Consider the following 18,140-nt stretch of genomic DNA (forward strand, 5'->3'; position numbering starts at 1 on the left):
GACTGGCCTAGGGGTATTTTAAAGGGGTTTTAAATTAAATTTTTAGTAGAAGCGGCCAAATTTAAATAGTTATTTTTAATCTTTTTAAATTTTGTATTGTATTGTACCATTGTTTTAAACTGGCTGTAAGCCGCCCTGAGTCCTCCGGGAGAAGGGCGGGGTATAAATTTAATAAAATCAAATCAAATCAAAATCAAAAAATCAAATCAAATCAATCAGCCATTTGTCTGAAATGGTTTCCTGCTTGAGCATGGGGTTGGACTAGAAGACCTCCAAGTTCCCTTCCAGCTCTGGTTTTTGAAGAAATTTCTAAGGAAAACTATGCAAGGCAGAATTCAGCATCTAATTGTTCAGAAAATATATACCTGGGAAGATTCTGGAAAAGATAATCAAACAACGAATCAATGAACACCTAGAGGCAAACAAAATCACTACTAAAAGCCAATATGGGTTTGTCAAAAACAGATCATACCAGACAAACCTTATTGCATTCTTTGATCAAGTGACAAAATTAGTGGATCAGAGGAATGCTGTGGATATAATTTACTTGGACTTCAGTAAAGCATTTGACAAAGTAGATCAAAACGTACTGCTCGATAAGATAGAAAAAAGTGGGTTAGACAGCATCACCACCAGATGGATTCGTAGCTGGCTGACCGGCCGTACTCAGCATGTCATCCTCAATGGAACCATATCTACATGGAGGGAAGTGTGTAGTGGGGTGCCCCAGGGCTCTGCTCTCGGCCCAGTACTCTTCAACATCTTCACAACGACCTGGACGAGGGGATAGATGTGGAACTCATCAAATTTGCAGACGACACCAAGCTGGCAGGAATAGCCAACACTCCAGAAGACAGGCTTAGGATACAGAAGGATCTGGACAGACTTGAACACTGGACGCTATCTAACAAAATGAAATTCAATGGTGAAAAAAGAGGTTCTACATTTAGGCAAGAAAAACCAAATGTACAAGTATAGTATAGGGGGTACCTTGCTCAATAGTAGTAACCGTGAGACGGACCTCGGAGTCCTAGTGGACAATCACTTAAATATGAGCCAGCCGTGTGCTGCAGCTGCCAAAAAGGCCAACACAGTGCTAGGCTGCATTAACAGAGGGATAGAGTCAAGACCACGTGGAATGTTAATACCACTTTACAAGGCCTTGGTAAGGCCACACTTGGAATACTGCATCCAGGTTTGGTCACCACGATGTAAAAAAGATGCTGAGACTCTAGAAAGAGTACAGAGAAGAGCAACAAAGATGATTAGGGGACTGGAGGCTAAAACATTTAAGGAACGGCTGCTGGAATTGGATATGTCTAGTTTAACGAAGAGAAGGACGAGGGGGGACATGATAGCAATCTTCCAATATCTCAGGGGCTGCCCCAAAGAAGAGGGAGTCAAGCTATTCTCCAAAGCGCCTGAAGGCAGGACAAGAAGCAACGGATGAAAACTAATCAAGGAGAGAAGCAACCTAGAATTAAGGAGAAACTTCCTGATAGTTAGAACAATTAACCAGTGGAACAACCTGCCTCCAGAAGCGGTAAATGCACCAACACTGGAAGTTTTTAAGAAGAGACTGGACAGCCATCTCCGAAATGGTATAGGGTTTCTTGCCTGAGCAGGGGGTTGGACTCGATGACTTCCAAGGTCCCTTCCAACTTTTTATTATTATTATTATTATTATTATTATTATTATTATTATTATTATTATTATTATTATTATTATTATTATTATTATTATTATTATTATTATATACAAATTAACAATTATTTCTCTTTAAACTTACAGTTGATGATCTACCTTCAATGATGAAAGATGTGAAAAATCTAATATTATTAGCAAAGATTTATGAGACAACTAAAAGAGAAATTTTTCTGGAAACCCTGACAAAGGTAAAATATCAATATTACATAAACACAAATCAGAAGAATTATTTCAAAGTAAATACCAGTGTACAAGAAAAAATACACACTTGTGTTTTTCAGATAAGCCACAGTTTGAAATCAAGTAGCAACTTAACTTTTGTATCATAATAAGCTTATGATAGTTATAATCTACTCTTTCAAACAGAGAAGGTAACCAGTTGAGAGTAACTAGTCCATCTTTCTTAATTTGGTCTCAACCAACAGAAGAGTTGACAGTTATCAAAACAGGAAACAGATGTAAACTGCTATGCCTTTACAAAATAGCCCACAACATCGAAACAGTGAAAGGAAGCAATGGTTTTGCCATAATAAATGCCTATATTTTGTGTCTCCTTTGAAAGTAGGGGATTTATTGAAATTCTTGTATTGTAACCTTAGCATTCCTTTTATGAAATATTACTGATCAGAGCATTTAGGGTTTTATCCTTGAATTAACTGTTTCTGATCTAGACTTCAAAGAGAGAAGTCTGATATCTAAAGCAAAGCCAAAATAGCATGCAAAATTAAAAAGACATAATGAGAAATAGTGCATAGAAAATGTATGCATAGAAAGAAGAATCTCTAACATCTTGATTGAATCTTCTTTCTGGGATTGGACAGGAATGTTATAAGACAGTGGTGGCGAACCTATGGCATGCGTGCCAGAGGCGGCACTCAGAGCCCTCTGTGGGCACGTGCGCCATTGCCCCAGTCTCACCTCCCCCGTGGCCCCCTCACTCACCAGCAGCTCCCCCACGGAGAGTCACCCGCGGGCGTGGAGCAGCGCAGCCAAGAACATGGCAGCTGGGCAGCAGGGACCTGCCTCATGTCCCATCACGCACAGATGATGCTGCGGGGCACGAGCAGAGGGCTTGGCCATTATGGCGCTACAGGGTCACCTGGGTGATCTGCGGAGGGCCGTCGAGGCGGTGGGTAGCCCTGTGGGTGGGCGGGGTTGGGGCAGAGCGGGGGGCAGAGTGGGGGTAGGGTAGGGCAGGGGGCAGAGCGGGGCAGGGCCGGGGGGACAGAGCGGTTTTTGGGCACTCGGTCTCTAAAAAGTTCGCCATCACTGTTACAGAGTCTCCTTCTTGGGCGGGGGGTTGGACTAGAAAATCTCCAAGGTCCCTTGCAACTCTGTTACTCTATTATTCTGCTAAGATAAAATGGTAGGGGGAAAAATCATTGTGCCATTTTCCTCAAAGGAAAATGGAAGATACATGTAATCAATAGCAACTAGTAAGTAATTGTCTCAGAATTAGATGTTCTTCAGGTACTAGCTTACATGTAGCCTCAATTGCCCTAATTTTATACATTTGTCACCGTGAAGGCTTATGACACCCAACAAAGGATATTAAAGAGAGTTCGTGTGGAGCAGCCAGAGTTGATCCCTCCTCAAAAACAAATGCTTCTAAAAATCTGTGTGCAATTTGCCAAGTTCCATCGATCAGAAAAGGAATATGAAAAAGCTGTGAAGTACTACTCAGAGGCCCTGGCCTGCGTACCGACTGATAATAAGGTAAGCAACACTCCACCCAAAAAGCAGACCACCTAAACTGTCCGGTTCTGGGACTCCTTACAAAAAATGCTGGGTCACATTCAGTAAAAGCATTTTTAGATTTTTAAGCAGTAATATGTATTACAGATTATTTATCATAAATTTGTTTTGCTTTATCTGTTGTGAAGATAAAATACTAATCTACCCATATGAAATAAGTAGCAAAGATTGAACCAGATGGGTAATAAAAAAAATATTCCAAATATGAATTACCAGAAGAAGACAAAGTGTAATTACAGTGATACGGGGTCACACTGCTGACTTACCTCAGCAAAGCTTAGAAATGAACTTTTGCTTTTAGATTTGGATTTTTTTTCCCAGTTCTCCAGCACAAAATAGGGGAATTCAGGATGGAATTGAAAAATAACTCAACCAAAAAGCACAGTTAATTATGGTCTCTATATTCCTACTGTAGAGAGAGGGCTAGAGGTACCTGATACAATTATCAGTGCCTTTTCTATTTCAATTTATTGCTGAACGAATGTTATTTCCATTTTATTTGCAGATAATTTTCGAATTAGCTGAACTATATTTGATACTAGGAGACACAGACCAGTGTGAGCATTACTGTTCTCTCTTGCTTCAAGACAATGAGTGCAGTGAAATTGGAACAATGGTATGCAGTTTGTTTGCCTTCTCATATATTCAGCTGTAAAATGAAGCTTTTTTGTGGTTTTCTTTATCTCGATAGCCCACTATGGCTCTTCACTGGGTGACAATTCTGAAAAAAAGTTTGAAAAGCCCTAAAATTAAAACTCGGTTGTTTGGACCTTAAAGGGAGCCTCAACGATGCCTTTTTTTTTTTGTGTACAAAAAGCAACTGGACTGTTTTTTCCTTTGAGGAAGAAAAAGAAATGTCACTCCTCATTGAAGAAGCTTCATCAGTTCTGATGGTGGGAAAAGAAAACCTCCATTTCCTCCCCCCCCCCCATCAAAACTGATGAAGCTTCTTGGGTGAGAAGCTAGCTGTTTTTTTCTTCCTCCTCAAAGAAAAAAACAGTCTTTTTGCCTTTTGAAGGGAAAAAAAAATACCTTTGACACAACTATGACCTGGATGATTGAGATTCTCCACAGACATGGTAAAGGTAGCATTTGCCTCATCCCAGAACTAACTTGTCTTAATGGTGTGATGACACAGCATACAGTAGACACAAATTTACTCTTTGAACTCTGGTGCTGGAGAAGACTCCTGCGAGTCCCCTGGACTGCAAGGCGATCCAACCGGTCAGTCCTAGAGGAGATCAATCCTGACTCCTCTTTAGAAAGCCAGATCCTGAATTCTGAAACTCAAATACTTTGGCCACCTAATGAGAAGGAAGGACTCACTGGAGAAGAGCCTGATGCTGGGAAAGATGGAGGGCAAGAGAAGAAGGGGACGACGGAGAACGAGGTGGCTGGATGGAGTCACTGAAGCAGTAGGCATGAGCTTAAAGGGACTCCAGAAGATGGTAGAGGACAGGAAGGCCTGGAGGAATGTTGTCCATGGGGTCGCGATGGGTCGGACACAACTTCGCAACTAACAACAACGACAACAAATCTCAGACTAGCAGCAATCCTATTTACATTACTTTGTTCATTTTGGAGACAGCTTTTTACTTCATAAGAATCTCAAAGATATTTGATTTTGTGTTGACATTTACTATTTAGCATGAACGTTCCCTGAAGAGTCAGAGGAGGCTTATAAGTGGGTTGCCAAGCTGCCAGAAACTGGGGCAATAGACAGAGTTCCCAGAATCTGCTTACAGATCAGAAACTGGAGTAGGATAGAACCAGGAGGATATAATTAATACAAACAAGGAAGCAACAAACAAAAAATTCACACATATTCATAGTGGAACAGTTGTCTGTGTAAGCTTTCCCATATGGAAATTCTTTGTATATTTTATCTACCTACCGATTCATCTATTTGGAAGTTCAACTTATGCAAAAAATATTCTCTGTTTGAAGCTATTTTTATGGATTTCGCTATTCTAAAATTAAGACCCTATTTTTGTTTGTTCAGTCTGTCTGGTATACAATATACCTTGTATAAATCTAATAAGCTATGTATATAGGTAGTCCTCAGCTTACAACCACAACTGAGTCCAAAATTTATATTATTAAGAAAGTCAGTTGTTAAGTGAATTTTGAACCATTTTGCAAATTTTTTGCCACAATGTTAAGTGAATCACTGCAGTTTTTTAAGTTAGTAACACAATTGTTAAGTAAATCCCCATTGACTTTGCTTGTCAAAAGGTCACAAAAGGCGATCAGATGACCCTGGGATAAGGCAACCATCATAAATATAAATATAAACCATCATAAATATAAATATAAATTCAGATGCCAAGCATCTGAATTTTGATCACATGATCACATGTTGCAATGGTCTAAGTGTGAAAAACTGTCATAAGTCAGTTTTTTCAATGTCATTGTTAACTCTGAGCAGTCACTAAAGGACAAGAAGCAATGGATGAAAACTAATCAAGAAGAGATCCAACGTAGAACTAAGCAGACATTTTCTGACAGTAAGAACAATTAATCATGGAACAACTTCCCTCTAGAAGTTATGGGTGCTCCATCACTGGAGGTGTCTGAAATGATATAGGGCAAGGGTGTCAAACTGCCAGCCCGCAGGCCGGATGTGTCACGAAACCGCGCCCACCCCATTGTCGGCAATGGGGGAAAATCTCCGATACGTTGCGTGACATCACGTGATGTCGCGAGTTTGACATGTCTTGTATAGAGCTTCCTGCTTGAGCAGGGGATTGGACTAGAAGACCTCCAAGGTCCCTCCCAACTCTATTATTTAAAATGAACTATTTTAAGTCAAGGACTATCTGTACATGTGTGTATGTAGCCATATCTAACTCTATTCAGAGATACACAATCAAAAAAGGAAATGAGGTACCCACAACTTAGTGCATCTCCAGAAATGATCTTTTCCAGTTGTTAAGGTTCTATGATTCTGCTTGAGTTGACCAAAAGTTTAAGATAAAAAGTCTTTATGCTTCAGCTCTTCACTGATAGATTTATTTTCATTTATTTTAATATTTATGAAGTTTTATAAAAGAACGAATTTAAAAAATGCTGTGGTTTTATTTTCGGTTGAAATATTTCCTGCTTGAGAAGGGGGCTGGACTAGAAGATCTCTAAGGTCCCTTCCAGTTCTGTTCTATTCTATTCTATTCTATTCTATTCTATAAATATTTTTTCTTTTGTTAGATGTTGGCAAACCTTATGTTTAGAAAAGAGAAATATGAGCAAGCCATAAGTCTTTACCGGAATGTTTTGGAGAAAACCCCTGGTATGTATTTATAATTTAATAAAAGTATTTATGTGTTTCTTTAAGACCTTAAATGGGATTACTAAAGTAGCTTACATAACAGATTAAAAGATTATCAAACTAAATAATGAAGTTTTTCTTTTCCTTTGTAATATTAACAAGAATTTAACTGAAAAGTATTGAAAATATATTTTTGCTAAAAATATAAACTTGTGATTTAGATAATTTTTCGGTTATGGAGAGCTTGATTGATTTGCTGAGAAGAAGTGGTAAACTTGATGAAGCTACACCCTTTTTTGAACTAGCCAAGAAAAAATCAATTCGAACACCTTTGGAACCTGGCTATAATTATTGCATGGGACTTTACTGTTGGTAAGTTATACAGAATGATATTTACGAAAATCACAGACTTATGGTATAGCTAAATGTGATGCTGATGACCCAAAACTATAACGTCTGTTGTGTATTAGGAAGAAATAATTGAGGATGGAGTTGTATTTCATTCTAATGCTTTGAAAAAAAGGAATTAGTGTCCTCCCACTTTTCCCAAGCTACTGTTTGTATAAAAATATGACAAGTTACACATGTCATACTGATATCTATCAACCCTCCTGCCTCCATCCAATTTCATAATGAAAATAACATAGATTATGATCCCAGTTTGATATGTGTTTCTCAAGCAATTGTTACAATTTCTTTGAAATATTAAAAAATCTTAAAATGAATTCTTGTTCCTTATGAAGTGTGACTGTTAGACCCTGTGCTATAACTGTGGGTAAAATGGTGAAGGAAGTGGTCAGGGAATTGCGCAGCCGGTGTCCAAATGGAGTCAGAGACACTGACACAAAGTTGTATTTTTACATAAATAAATACATTTTACATCAATATTTACAGCAAACTAGATAGTCAGGCAAACAGAAGCATCATGAGATAAATCACAAAGCACATAGGGCACAAACAGAAGAAAGAAGGTGGGGGGGAGGGAAATTCCCCCTCCACACCCAGAGCGACCAATCACAGCGCAGATTGCCTCACGCAGGAGCTCGCCCTCTCCAATCAATCATCTCTAACTGTGAGTTCTGGCTAAACCGCTCCAGCTACTAAATTTGAATACCTTAACAGAAGCACATTGGAGTATCTCTAATAACATTTGGACTCTCCTAGGCGGCCGAGTTAAAATGCTGCCTACCAGCCCTTCAGTCACTAGAAAACGATTCTCCAATGCGAGTTTAGCATTCTTTCCGAAGAGCATTCTTCCCAGGTTCAAAAAAATCAGCTCACTGATAGGCCACAGATGCAGAGGGAAGTATGAGGGAACAATTGATCATGAACAAGCTGAAACAATTAGCAATGCTGGCAGTGAGTGACTGAGCAGTTCAGTTCAATCCAATTACCATATGGCTAGCAGCACCTGGAAGTAGCCAATGGATGGCCATGGAGAAATAAAATGTGTAATAACAGTCACCACAATGGCAATTAGAACAGAATGTCCTCAATTTGTGATCACAACTGAGCCCCAAATTTATGTTGCTAAGTGAGACAGTTAAGTGAATTTTGCCCCATTTGACAACCTTTCTTGCCACAGTTGCTACGTGAATCACTGCAGTTAGTAACACGGTTGTTAAGTGAATCTGTTTTCCCCATTGACTTTGCTTGTCAGAAAGTTGCAAAAGGGGATCACATGACCCCAGGACACTGCAACCATCATAAATACATGCCAAATGTCAAAATTTTGATCATGTGACCAAGATAGTGTTTTTCAATGATATACTGGAGCTACTAGAAGTGACTTCAGACTGCCTCTACTGTGAGCTGAGATGGGATAAGGGGAACATCATGAGAGCATGGCAGAAAAAAATGTGCTTATACCAGGGCACCTTCACATCAGATTAGGAGAAAATGAGGAAGAACAGTCTCCTCAGTTTTAAAATGAATAAGGTTATTTGCTCCCTTATCTGTTGTAGTAATATTTTCAGAATTTTATCTCTTTAATTTTTAAATGGATTTAAATGTATAATTTCTTTTTATCTAGATAACATTATTTATATTTCTCTTCTACACTTGTAGAAATCTCATTAGTTCATTAGTTCAACAGAATAAAGTTGATCTATGCCTAATTATTCTCTGAGCTTCAAGTCATTTGACTCTGTTTGGTTGAATCAGGTCTATGATAGTATGAAGCCAAATATTTGGATAAACAGTATTTTTATTAGCAAGACTGATCATTTTAAAGCTGCTATACTGCATGCACTTTTTAAAAACTTTCTCTCCACAAACAGGCATCTGTGGCAACCTAATCAGGCTTTGAAGTTCTTCAATAAGGCTCGTAAGGATAGTGATTGGGGCCAGAAAGCCCTTAGCTATATGATCCTGATATGTCTAAATCCTGACAATGAGATAGTAGGTGGAGAGACTTTTGAGAATCAAAATACTACAGATGCCAGGTAAAGGAAAATGAAATTTGGAAAAAATTCAAATTTGAAAAATTTCAAAGAATTAAAAAAATCTTTAATAAGTAAGCAAACAAAATTTGCCTTATGGTCTCAGGAAAGAAAGAGTGTGCCTAGCAATGTGGTAGTGTAGAATTCAGTCTGATAAGAGGCAAAGTTGCTTCAGATTTGACATAGACAGTCTTGCTATACCATCAGCATCTCCTTGAATGAACTGGGTCTACACCTGGCCTTGCACAGTTGCCCCACAAGCTTAGGAAGATACACATTTATGTTCAAGAGGCATTAAGGAGGCAACAATAAGTACATTAATGCTGGATCATTGCTTTGACCAGATCTGATTACTGTACACTGTTCTTCTCTACAGTAATCTCCGCAGATTTATCAAGCTTCTGCTGAAGTAGACAAAATCCATTTGAGATTTTATTTATGCATAATCACCTATGTGTAAAAGCTCATTTGTTTTATCTATGTGCAAAATTCCATTCACCTTTTAACACGCAATCCAATGTAACAGATATCTCATTCGCTCTATTAGTCAATTAAATCAAAGATTTGTGGTTATACTGAGTTTAAAAGGCAATAAATTAGTAACCTTTTCTTTAATGTTGTCCAGTACTCAATAGCTTAGGAAATATCAAATACTTTCTTTTCAACAGTAACTTAAAGGAAAAAAAAGAATCTGAACAGCATGGGATACGTACAGCTGAGAAGCTACTTAAGGAATTCTATCCTCACTCACAGGAAGGCCAGAATCAAGTGGAAATGTTGCAGAGCTACTGTTTAATGGCCACAAAAGAAAAACACAATATGGAGAAGGCTCTGAAAGTGTTTATAGAAATGGGACAAAATGAGGTAAATAAGAAATATTGCTTGAAATTCAAAATGAAACATATTAACAAAAAGTTTGTAAAGACATCAGAATACCACTGGAAGATAACTTTCAAAAGATTTTTTTTTCAGAGTAGTATCAATAGAAATAGAAATAATGATCAGTTTGTCAAATTATTTCTACTATCTGTCTATATTGAAATATTATACTTTTAACCTAGGGGAAAAAAATCTATTCCTTAAGAGGCATTGAGTGACAGGAAATTCTCTTTGGACATACATGGCCATAGTAGTTTTTTTTATTTCATTTCATATATGCTTTTTAAAAAATTGACGGAGCCAGAGATGGAATGGAGATAATGAAAAATGACTAGTGTAAGTTGGAGGGGAGTCTACAGTATCTATAAAATAACTCTCCTATATAGGATCAAGCTACAGATTATATGACTTTATATGTTAATATGGGGTTCTCAGCAGTAGTAGTTTTTCTAAAGCAACAGTGAATAGCTTGAGGAAAAGCTTATTCCATTTTGCTTTGTGCTTACTCCTGCCTAAATCTCTCTTCCCAAGTCCGTTCCCAGGGGTTAAAAATTAATAAAAACTATACAGCTCAGGAGTTGATAAATTATAATTTGCACCATTTTTATTTATTTATTTATTTGTATTTTGCATTTATTATTTTTACAAATACAGGTAATCCTATATTGATTTACAACCTTTTGTTTAGTGACTGTTTAAAGTTAAAAGGACACTGAAAAAAGTGACATGACCATTTTTCACACCTATGACCATTGCAGCATCCCCACATCACATGATCAAAATTCAGATACTTGGCAATTGACTCATAGATGGTTGCAATGTCCCAGGGTCATGTGATCCACTTTTGCAACCACCTGACAAGCAAAGTCAGAAGCCAGATTCAATTAACAACTGTATTACTAACTTAACAACTGCAGTGATTCACTTAACAAATGTGGCAAGAAAAATTGTAAAATGGCAAAACTCACTTAACAATTGACTCACAGACCCTATGTTCTGTGTACATGGGATTTCCTATTCTTTTCAGGTTCTGCCATTCTCCTGGGGGGAGGGGGAAGCTTGAGGTACCGATGTGTATTTCTTTTGTTCTGTCTCTTGCTCTATCTTCTTTGATGTGTCTCTAACGGGGTGGGAATGGAATGTACCTCCAGCCATCTGCCTTATCTCCCAGCGTGGAAGAAACAGCACAGACACCTAACAGCCTTGGAAGCAGCGCCTTATCACTCTGTTCCCATTTATTTATTTATTTATTTATTATTTAAATTTATATACCGCCCTATCTCCCTTACGGGACTCAGGGCGGTGAACAGGCAATTGGTATTTTCACACCTCCAGATTGGCCTGTTTGAACTGTCTGGATGGACAGTTAGGGTGGGTTACTATGGACCCTTTTAACTACTTGATTTGCGCGGGAAACCTTCAGATCCTGCCTTCTATTCCTGCTATCAATACCTCCCAATAAAAGTTCCTTTTGAAATGATGCCATTTCAAGAGTTCTGCTTTCTTGGGAGAACTAATTGAGGTGGGTCATTAACATTAGGCAGGATCTGCAAAGTGGTCAACCCGGAGGGAAGACCCCTACTGTGGAGATTGTGCAAAAGATGTCGAACCACAGTGCAGAGAGAGGAGAAGGCAACTTTGTTGAGGAAGATTCCCCCCAGACTGGCCTGAGCAAGAGCAGCTTGGACTCCTCTGGTTCATCCGACAAAGCCATGACCAGAGAAAGTCGGGGAAAACCAAGATGGTTGATGGGCATTGGAAAGAAAGAAAACTGGGAGGCAAAAGCCAGGAAGGTAACCCTAAAGCCTGGCAGTCACCAGCTGGGGTGGAAGTGAGAGATGGAGAGGTCACGCAACCTTAGTGAGGAGGATGACGAGAGACCAGCCCTGTCCGACCATCTCCTCAAACAAGCAAGCCATCAGCCTGATGGTGGAAGCCTAAAAGAGAAGGAGGAAAACCCATGCTGGGGCTCGGTGGCCACAGGGATGGTGGAAGTGCCAGGAGAGCGAGGTGGCAAACCCAGGCCCCTCTACCAGCCCATAGAAGGCTATGGAAGCCATGGCAGTGGCTGCTACCCCAGCACAAGCCATCCAGCCAGGAGAGATGGGCACTAGGCCAGGCGAAGAGAATTCACTGACCCGGCCGAAAGTTCCCGCCCTTGAGAGTGAAGTACGACAGGGTGCCTTAGCAGTTGGGATTTTTTCTAGCCCATGTCCTGAACTACATGGAGGAATACAGTCGAGATATCCCTAGTGACAACAGACAGGTGAGAGTCATAACTATAGTCCTGAAGGGAGCAACAGTTCAGTGGATGGTGACCCTGCACAACGCCGATGCCCCTGAACTGCGAAACTTCAACCACTTCATGGCTGCCCTGAGGAGGAGGTTCGAAGACCCTTTAGCCGACCGGAAGGCTAGAGAACGCATCAAGGTTGTGGCCTGGTAGCTGAGTATGCAGAGGAATTTAGAGACCTGGCAGGTTGACTTAACTAGCTGGAGGATGTCCTAGTGAGCCATTTCAAAGATGGGCTGAATGACAACTTATACCACCCCTGCATCCCCAGAGGAGATCCAGACTGGCTCCATGACTGGTGTATCCTGGCTGAAGAAGCTGAAATCGACCAAGCCTGAAAGCAGCAACGCCTTGGGTGAACCTGGAGATGCTCCCCCTCGGGGGGAAAACAGGAGGCAGCCAAATCACCCTCCATGACACCATGCTCAATGGCTTGCTTCAAGTGCGGTAAGGAGGAGCACCAAGCTGCCAAATGCCATTTGAAAACTCCCATGCAAAAGCCCCACTGAGCCGGTGGAGGGAAACCTGGGAAGACTCCGCAGCAACCCAAAGAGACTGCCATGAAGAGCACTGAAGTTGTTGAGGTCCCATCCCCTGGAACTCTGGGGGAAGGAACTCTGGCTCCAGTTGAAAAACCACCCAAATCCCCTGACAGAGACTCTGAAGACAAACCCCTGGTAAGTGGACCCATCGCACCCCTTACCAGAACCATAGAACTGTTGAATCCAGGGATGCCAAGAAAGGTGACCCTGAAAGCCCTAGTGGACTTGGGTTGCACCCATTGTCTCATAAGCCCAACCTTCATGGGGAGTCTAGGAATCCCAGTGAGGAGGCTGAAGAAGCCAATTTCATTTGGCCAATTAGATGGGTCCATCACAGGGGGGATCCCAATCACCCTTGCCACCTAGCCAATCCAACTCACAATGGGGGATCACACTGAGACTTTGACTTTTATAGTGGCCCCAGGCATAGAGTGGCCCTTAATCTTGGGGATGACATGGTTGAGGAAGTGGAGTCCAAGGGTGGACTGGAGAACCAGAGAGTTGAGTTTCCCAAAATAAAAGCACGCTGCCTGGGGTGGAGGGTGAAAGACAAAAAGAAAAGGAAACCTGGAGGTAGTAGCAGGGATTGGAAATGGTACCTGAGGAATACCAGGATTTAGCTGTTCAGCGAAGAGTGGTCTGATGAACTGCCCTCCCATCAGCCCACCAACAGCGCCATTGAAATTCTACCAGGGGCCAAATTACCCAAGTCAAAAATGTACTCGATGACCCCCCAAGAAATAGGAGAACTGCAGAACTCATAGTGAAAAATTTAGCGCAAGGTTTCATACAGCTGGCGTGACAAAAAAATGGCAGCTCCAGTTTTGTTCCAGGAGAAGAAAGATGGGTTTCTTCGCCTCTGCGTGGATTACAAGTCTTTAAATGCAGTGAGCAGAAACAATATCTACCCCCTGCCACTAACGAAAGATATGTTGGCTCACCTACCGAAGGGGGAAATATTCTCAAAATTAGACCTAAGGGAAGCATATTACAGGGTTAGGGTTAAAGAAGGAGACGAATGGAAGACGGCATTTAACTGCCCCATGGGCTGCTTCTAATTTAGGGTGCTCCCGTTTGAACTGCAGGGAACGTCAGCAGTCTTCATGCAACTAATTAACAAAGTCTTCCAGGAGCACCTCTACAAAGGGGTCCTCGTGTACCTGGATGACATCTTAATTTTCACCGAAACAAGTCATCATCCGCAAATGAATGGTGGGACAGAACATTCGAGCTCAGTATTGGAACAATATTTAAGATGCTTTATTAATTATCAACAAGACAATTGGACCGATCTGCTTCCTTTCGCAGAAGTGGCTTACAACAACGCTGTTCACTCCAGCACAGACTATATCCCATTCCAGGTTGCAACTGGGCAAAGATTCAACCCAATGCCTGAATTGCCCGTCAACGAACCCACTATCCCCTCCCTAAAGAAGTGGATCACACAACTCCAAAATACATGGCCAGTAGTGAGAAAAGCATTAGATGAGGCTAGGGAAGCGTATAAAGCGCAAGCAGATGATAAGTGGGTTGAACCTAAACCGTTTAAAATGGGAGAGAAAGTATACTTATCCACAAAGTATTTAAAGTCTTTGCAGTCATCAAAGAAATTAGGACCAAAATATGTAGGACTATTCACAATAAAAAGAATCATCAACCCAGTAACCATAGAATTGGAACTCCCAAAAATGTTGAGACAAGTTCACCCAGTATTTCATTGTAGTCTGTTAAAATGTGAACTACTCACCCCTAAGGCCAGCTGCAGTCCCCCCTCCCCCACATATTATGGTAGAGGGAGAACAGCATTTTGAGATCAGAGAAATCCTAGATTCCAGGAAACACCATGGATCAACCCAATACCTAATAGTTTTCATACCTGCAGATTAGCCTTTGAACTGTCTGGAGGGACAGTTAGGGTGGGGTTACTATGGACACTTTTAACTACTTGATTCGTGCGGGAAACCCTCAAATCCTGCCTTCTATTCCTGCTGTCAACATCTCCCAATAAAAGTTCCATTTGAAATGATGCCGTTTGAAGAGTTCTACTTTCTTGGGAGAACTGATTGAGGTGGGTCCTTACACTCGTTTAGCAACAGAAATATTGGGCTCCGTTGCAGTCGTAAGTTGAGAAATACCTGTAACTCAAGGTGGCAACACCTTCCTTCACCTATTTTCCCCACAACAACCACCTATGACGTGGGTTGGACTGACAGAGAGTAACTGGCCCAAATCACGCAGGTGACTTTCATGCCCAAGACAGAATTAGAATTCACAATCTCCCACTTTTAAACCTGATTATCAAACTGACTACTACACCAAACTAAATCAAACTGGCTCAGATCCTTCTTGTAAGCCATGAAGATGATATCATGCTTAGTTGCAGCATTGAGGATTATAAATTAGCAGCTCAGGGTCACAGGTTCCCTATTCTGAATTAGTAAAAAAAAAAAAAAAAGGAGATAGGGTGTGAAGGGTCATTTTGATTGACCAAATCATCAGTGTAAAGAGATCCATCTTGTTCTGTAGTTCAATGCCACCCTGGAACTTATGCACAGCCATTCTAAATAAACGAAGTATGTCTACAGGATGGTGTACTACAACACATATTACTGTACTCATATAATCTTATACAACTAAAGATCTAAATTATTGGATCAAAGGTAATGCTTCCAGATGTGGGCTTCAAAAACTCCAGTTTATCAACAGCAGAGAGATACAGAAAAAGCTAACCCTTGCTACTGTTCTAGTTGTCATCTGGAATATAAAGGTAAAGGTATCAACCTCTCAAGAATATGAAGACACTGTTAAAATCAAACTTCTCCATAATTTTTAAAACAGAGAGACAATGTTCCTGCCATTCTGGCTATGGCTCAGGCCTACATGCTGCTTAAACATACAGCTAAAGCCCGGACCCAGTTAAAGCGCTTGATCAAAGTGAGCTGGTCTCTGCCAGATGCTGATGAGTTAGAAAAAGCTTGGCTGCTATTGTCTGATATCTACTGCACATCTGGGAAGTATGATCTTGCAACTGAGCATGTGAAGCGCTGCTTACGATACAATAAGGTAAGACGATGTGAACCCATTGAAATGGCAGAAGACGTTTTTCACAGCACTGGGTTTTAAAATAAGCATCCTCCTAACATTTGATTTAGGCCTAACTTTATTATCGAATATATGAATTCCTGATTCTGAAAGTTTTCTTTTCGTGGTTCTAAGATTTCCCAAATCATTAAGGATGTAGTATTTTGTTGCTATATACTTCATTTCTGAACAATGAGAAGTTTCAAAAATATTTACTGTAATTAATGCTGTGTGCCATACCACTCAAGGTGGTTGACGAAATTAAGTACTATTCCAACAATTGCCCAGGAATTTGCTTCTTGGAAGGAGATACAAGAAGTATATCAAGTATTTAATCAAATGAAATATCATCAACACTTCATATCATAGATTGCCAATCAGATTTATAGTAAGATCCTTAATATTATAGAATTCCCTTCACTTAAGTTCTTTGTTTCTTTTTTCCAATTCTATCAGAATTTGAACTAATGTTACATCATAGTCACTTGCAATATTCAATTATTTGGCATCATTTCCAAACATATTTAGAGCTTTACTGTCTCTGATGTAAACCATTGGGCCCTTGAAACCTGCAGTTCTGCCACAACAGATCACCCACACACATTTTAAAATGAACTAACATTACAATTTGCAAATCAAAAATATTTTCAAGATGGTATCCAATAGTTGCAGGTTTGAGGTTACAGAGGGCATCTTCAAGTAATAATTCTTTAGTTCAAGCATATCAACATCTGAGCACAAAAATACCAATTCACCAAAATTTAACAGAATAACAGAGTTGGAAGGGACCTTGGAGGTCTTCTAGTCCAACCCCCTACTCAAGCAGGAGACCCTATACCATTCCAGACAAGTGGCTGTTCAGTCTCTTCTTAAAAGCCTCCAGTGCTGAAGGCAAACTATTCCGTTGATTGATTGTTCTAACTGTCAGGAAGTTTCTCCTTAGTTCTAGGTTGTTTCTCTCCTTGGTCAGTTTCCACCCGTTGTTTCTTGTCCTGCCTTCAGGCGCTTTGGAGAATAGCTTGACACCCTCTTCTTTGTGGCAGCCCCTGAGATACTGGAACTCTGCTATCCTGTCCCCCCTCGTCCTTCTCTTCATTAAACTAGACATACCCAATTCCAGCAACCGTTCCTTGTAAGTTTTAGCCTCCAGTCCCCTAATCATCTTTGTTGCTCTTCTTTGCACTCTTTCCAGAGTCTCAATATCTTTTTTTATAATATGGTGACCAAAATAGAATGCAGTAGTCTAACTTGACTATTTCAAATTTTCCAATGCAGATTCCAGTGCTATATTAATTAGCAGCCTTCCACCTTTCCACCAGATAAAAGACTAAACAAATGTCTAGTCTGAGGGGGAAGATTTGTTCTCCGAACTTGTGGGCTGGTTTCCAAACATTTCGTTACCAGGCTAGTTAACATCTTCAAGGGAGTTTAGGGGATGTCAGTGTCAATGTTCTTCTGTTTATAAGGGCTTCAGGTGTGGGTGTGTCAAGTGATGGGTCTTGTGATGGGTCAGGGGTGAGTCATCAGTGAGAGGCTTGTGATGGGGAGGTTACTGGGAGGTGAACTGCTGGTGGGAGGGTGGCTTGCATGGATTGGTTGAGGGTCGGTGCTGTCTCCTCTTGGCTGTGTGGTTGATTTGGATTCTGAAGGGTTGATAGGCTGGTTGTAGGTCGATGTGTCCATTGTGGAGGCTTTGATGAACTCACGAGTGTGGCGGGTGGTAGTGTGGCCAATGATTTTGTCTAGTCTCCTCACTGCACAGTCCATGTATTCTTGTATGCATTTTATTTTTTGGTTTGGAAAACATGAGAGGATACTAGGAACTTTATCAGTTTAATTGATGTTTCAAAGTATTAGCCAAAGCATTCTCTAATTAGGCTAAGAGAAGCCCAAAGGCCATTATCTAGCCTTGGCATAAGATCAACAGCACAGGTGGGTGTTTTTTTAAATAAATCTTAACTTGTGTACCAGCTAAAAATTTTGTATTGCTAGCAAAAGTGCTCTCTGAGGCTGTTTCTTCCTTAGGATAAAGTGAAACCTAAGCTGAGAGGTGGAAGACATGATGAGTTATCTCTCCTGTGAGAAAATAGTCTTTAATGAAGAGAAGGACGAGGGGGGACATGATAGTAGTCTTCCAATATCTCAGGGGCTGCCCCAAAGAAGAGGGAGTCAAGCT

General features: G+C 40.5%; 1 protein-coding gene across 1 annotated transcript in view; it reads left to right on the forward strand.

Moving 5' to 3' along the window:
* TTC21A (tetratricopeptide repeat domain 21A) overlaps positions 1-18,140 on the forward strand; it is a 52,130-nt gene that overhangs the window by 30,864 nt on the left and 3,126 nt on the right. Inside the window, exons 19-26 of the mRNA XM_015832516.1 lie at positions 1,793-1,896; positions 3,236-3,424; positions 3,969-4,079; positions 6,668-6,749; positions 6,950-7,100; positions 9,008-9,172; positions 9,838-10,033; positions 15,722-15,946. Of these exons, the coding sequence (XP_015688002.1) occupies positions 1,793-1,896; positions 3,236-3,424; positions 3,969-4,079; positions 6,668-6,749; positions 6,950-7,100; positions 9,008-9,172; positions 9,838-10,033; positions 15,722-15,946 (1,223 nt within the window). The remainder of the gene's footprint in view (positions 1-1,792; positions 1,897-3,235; positions 3,425-3,968; positions 4,080-6,667; positions 6,750-6,949; positions 7,101-9,007; positions 9,173-9,837; positions 10,034-15,721; positions 15,947-18,140) is intronic.

Source organism: Protobothrops mucrosquamatus, unplaced genomic scaffold (assembly GCF_001527695.2).
Source record: "Protobothrops mucrosquamatus isolate PMUCROS unplaced genomic scaffold, P.Mucros_1.0 scaffold5, whole genome shotgun sequence".
In the NCBI taxonomy this organism is placed as follows: domain Eukaryota; kingdom Metazoa; phylum Chordata; class Lepidosauria; order Squamata; family Viperidae; genus Protobothrops; species Protobothrops mucrosquamatus.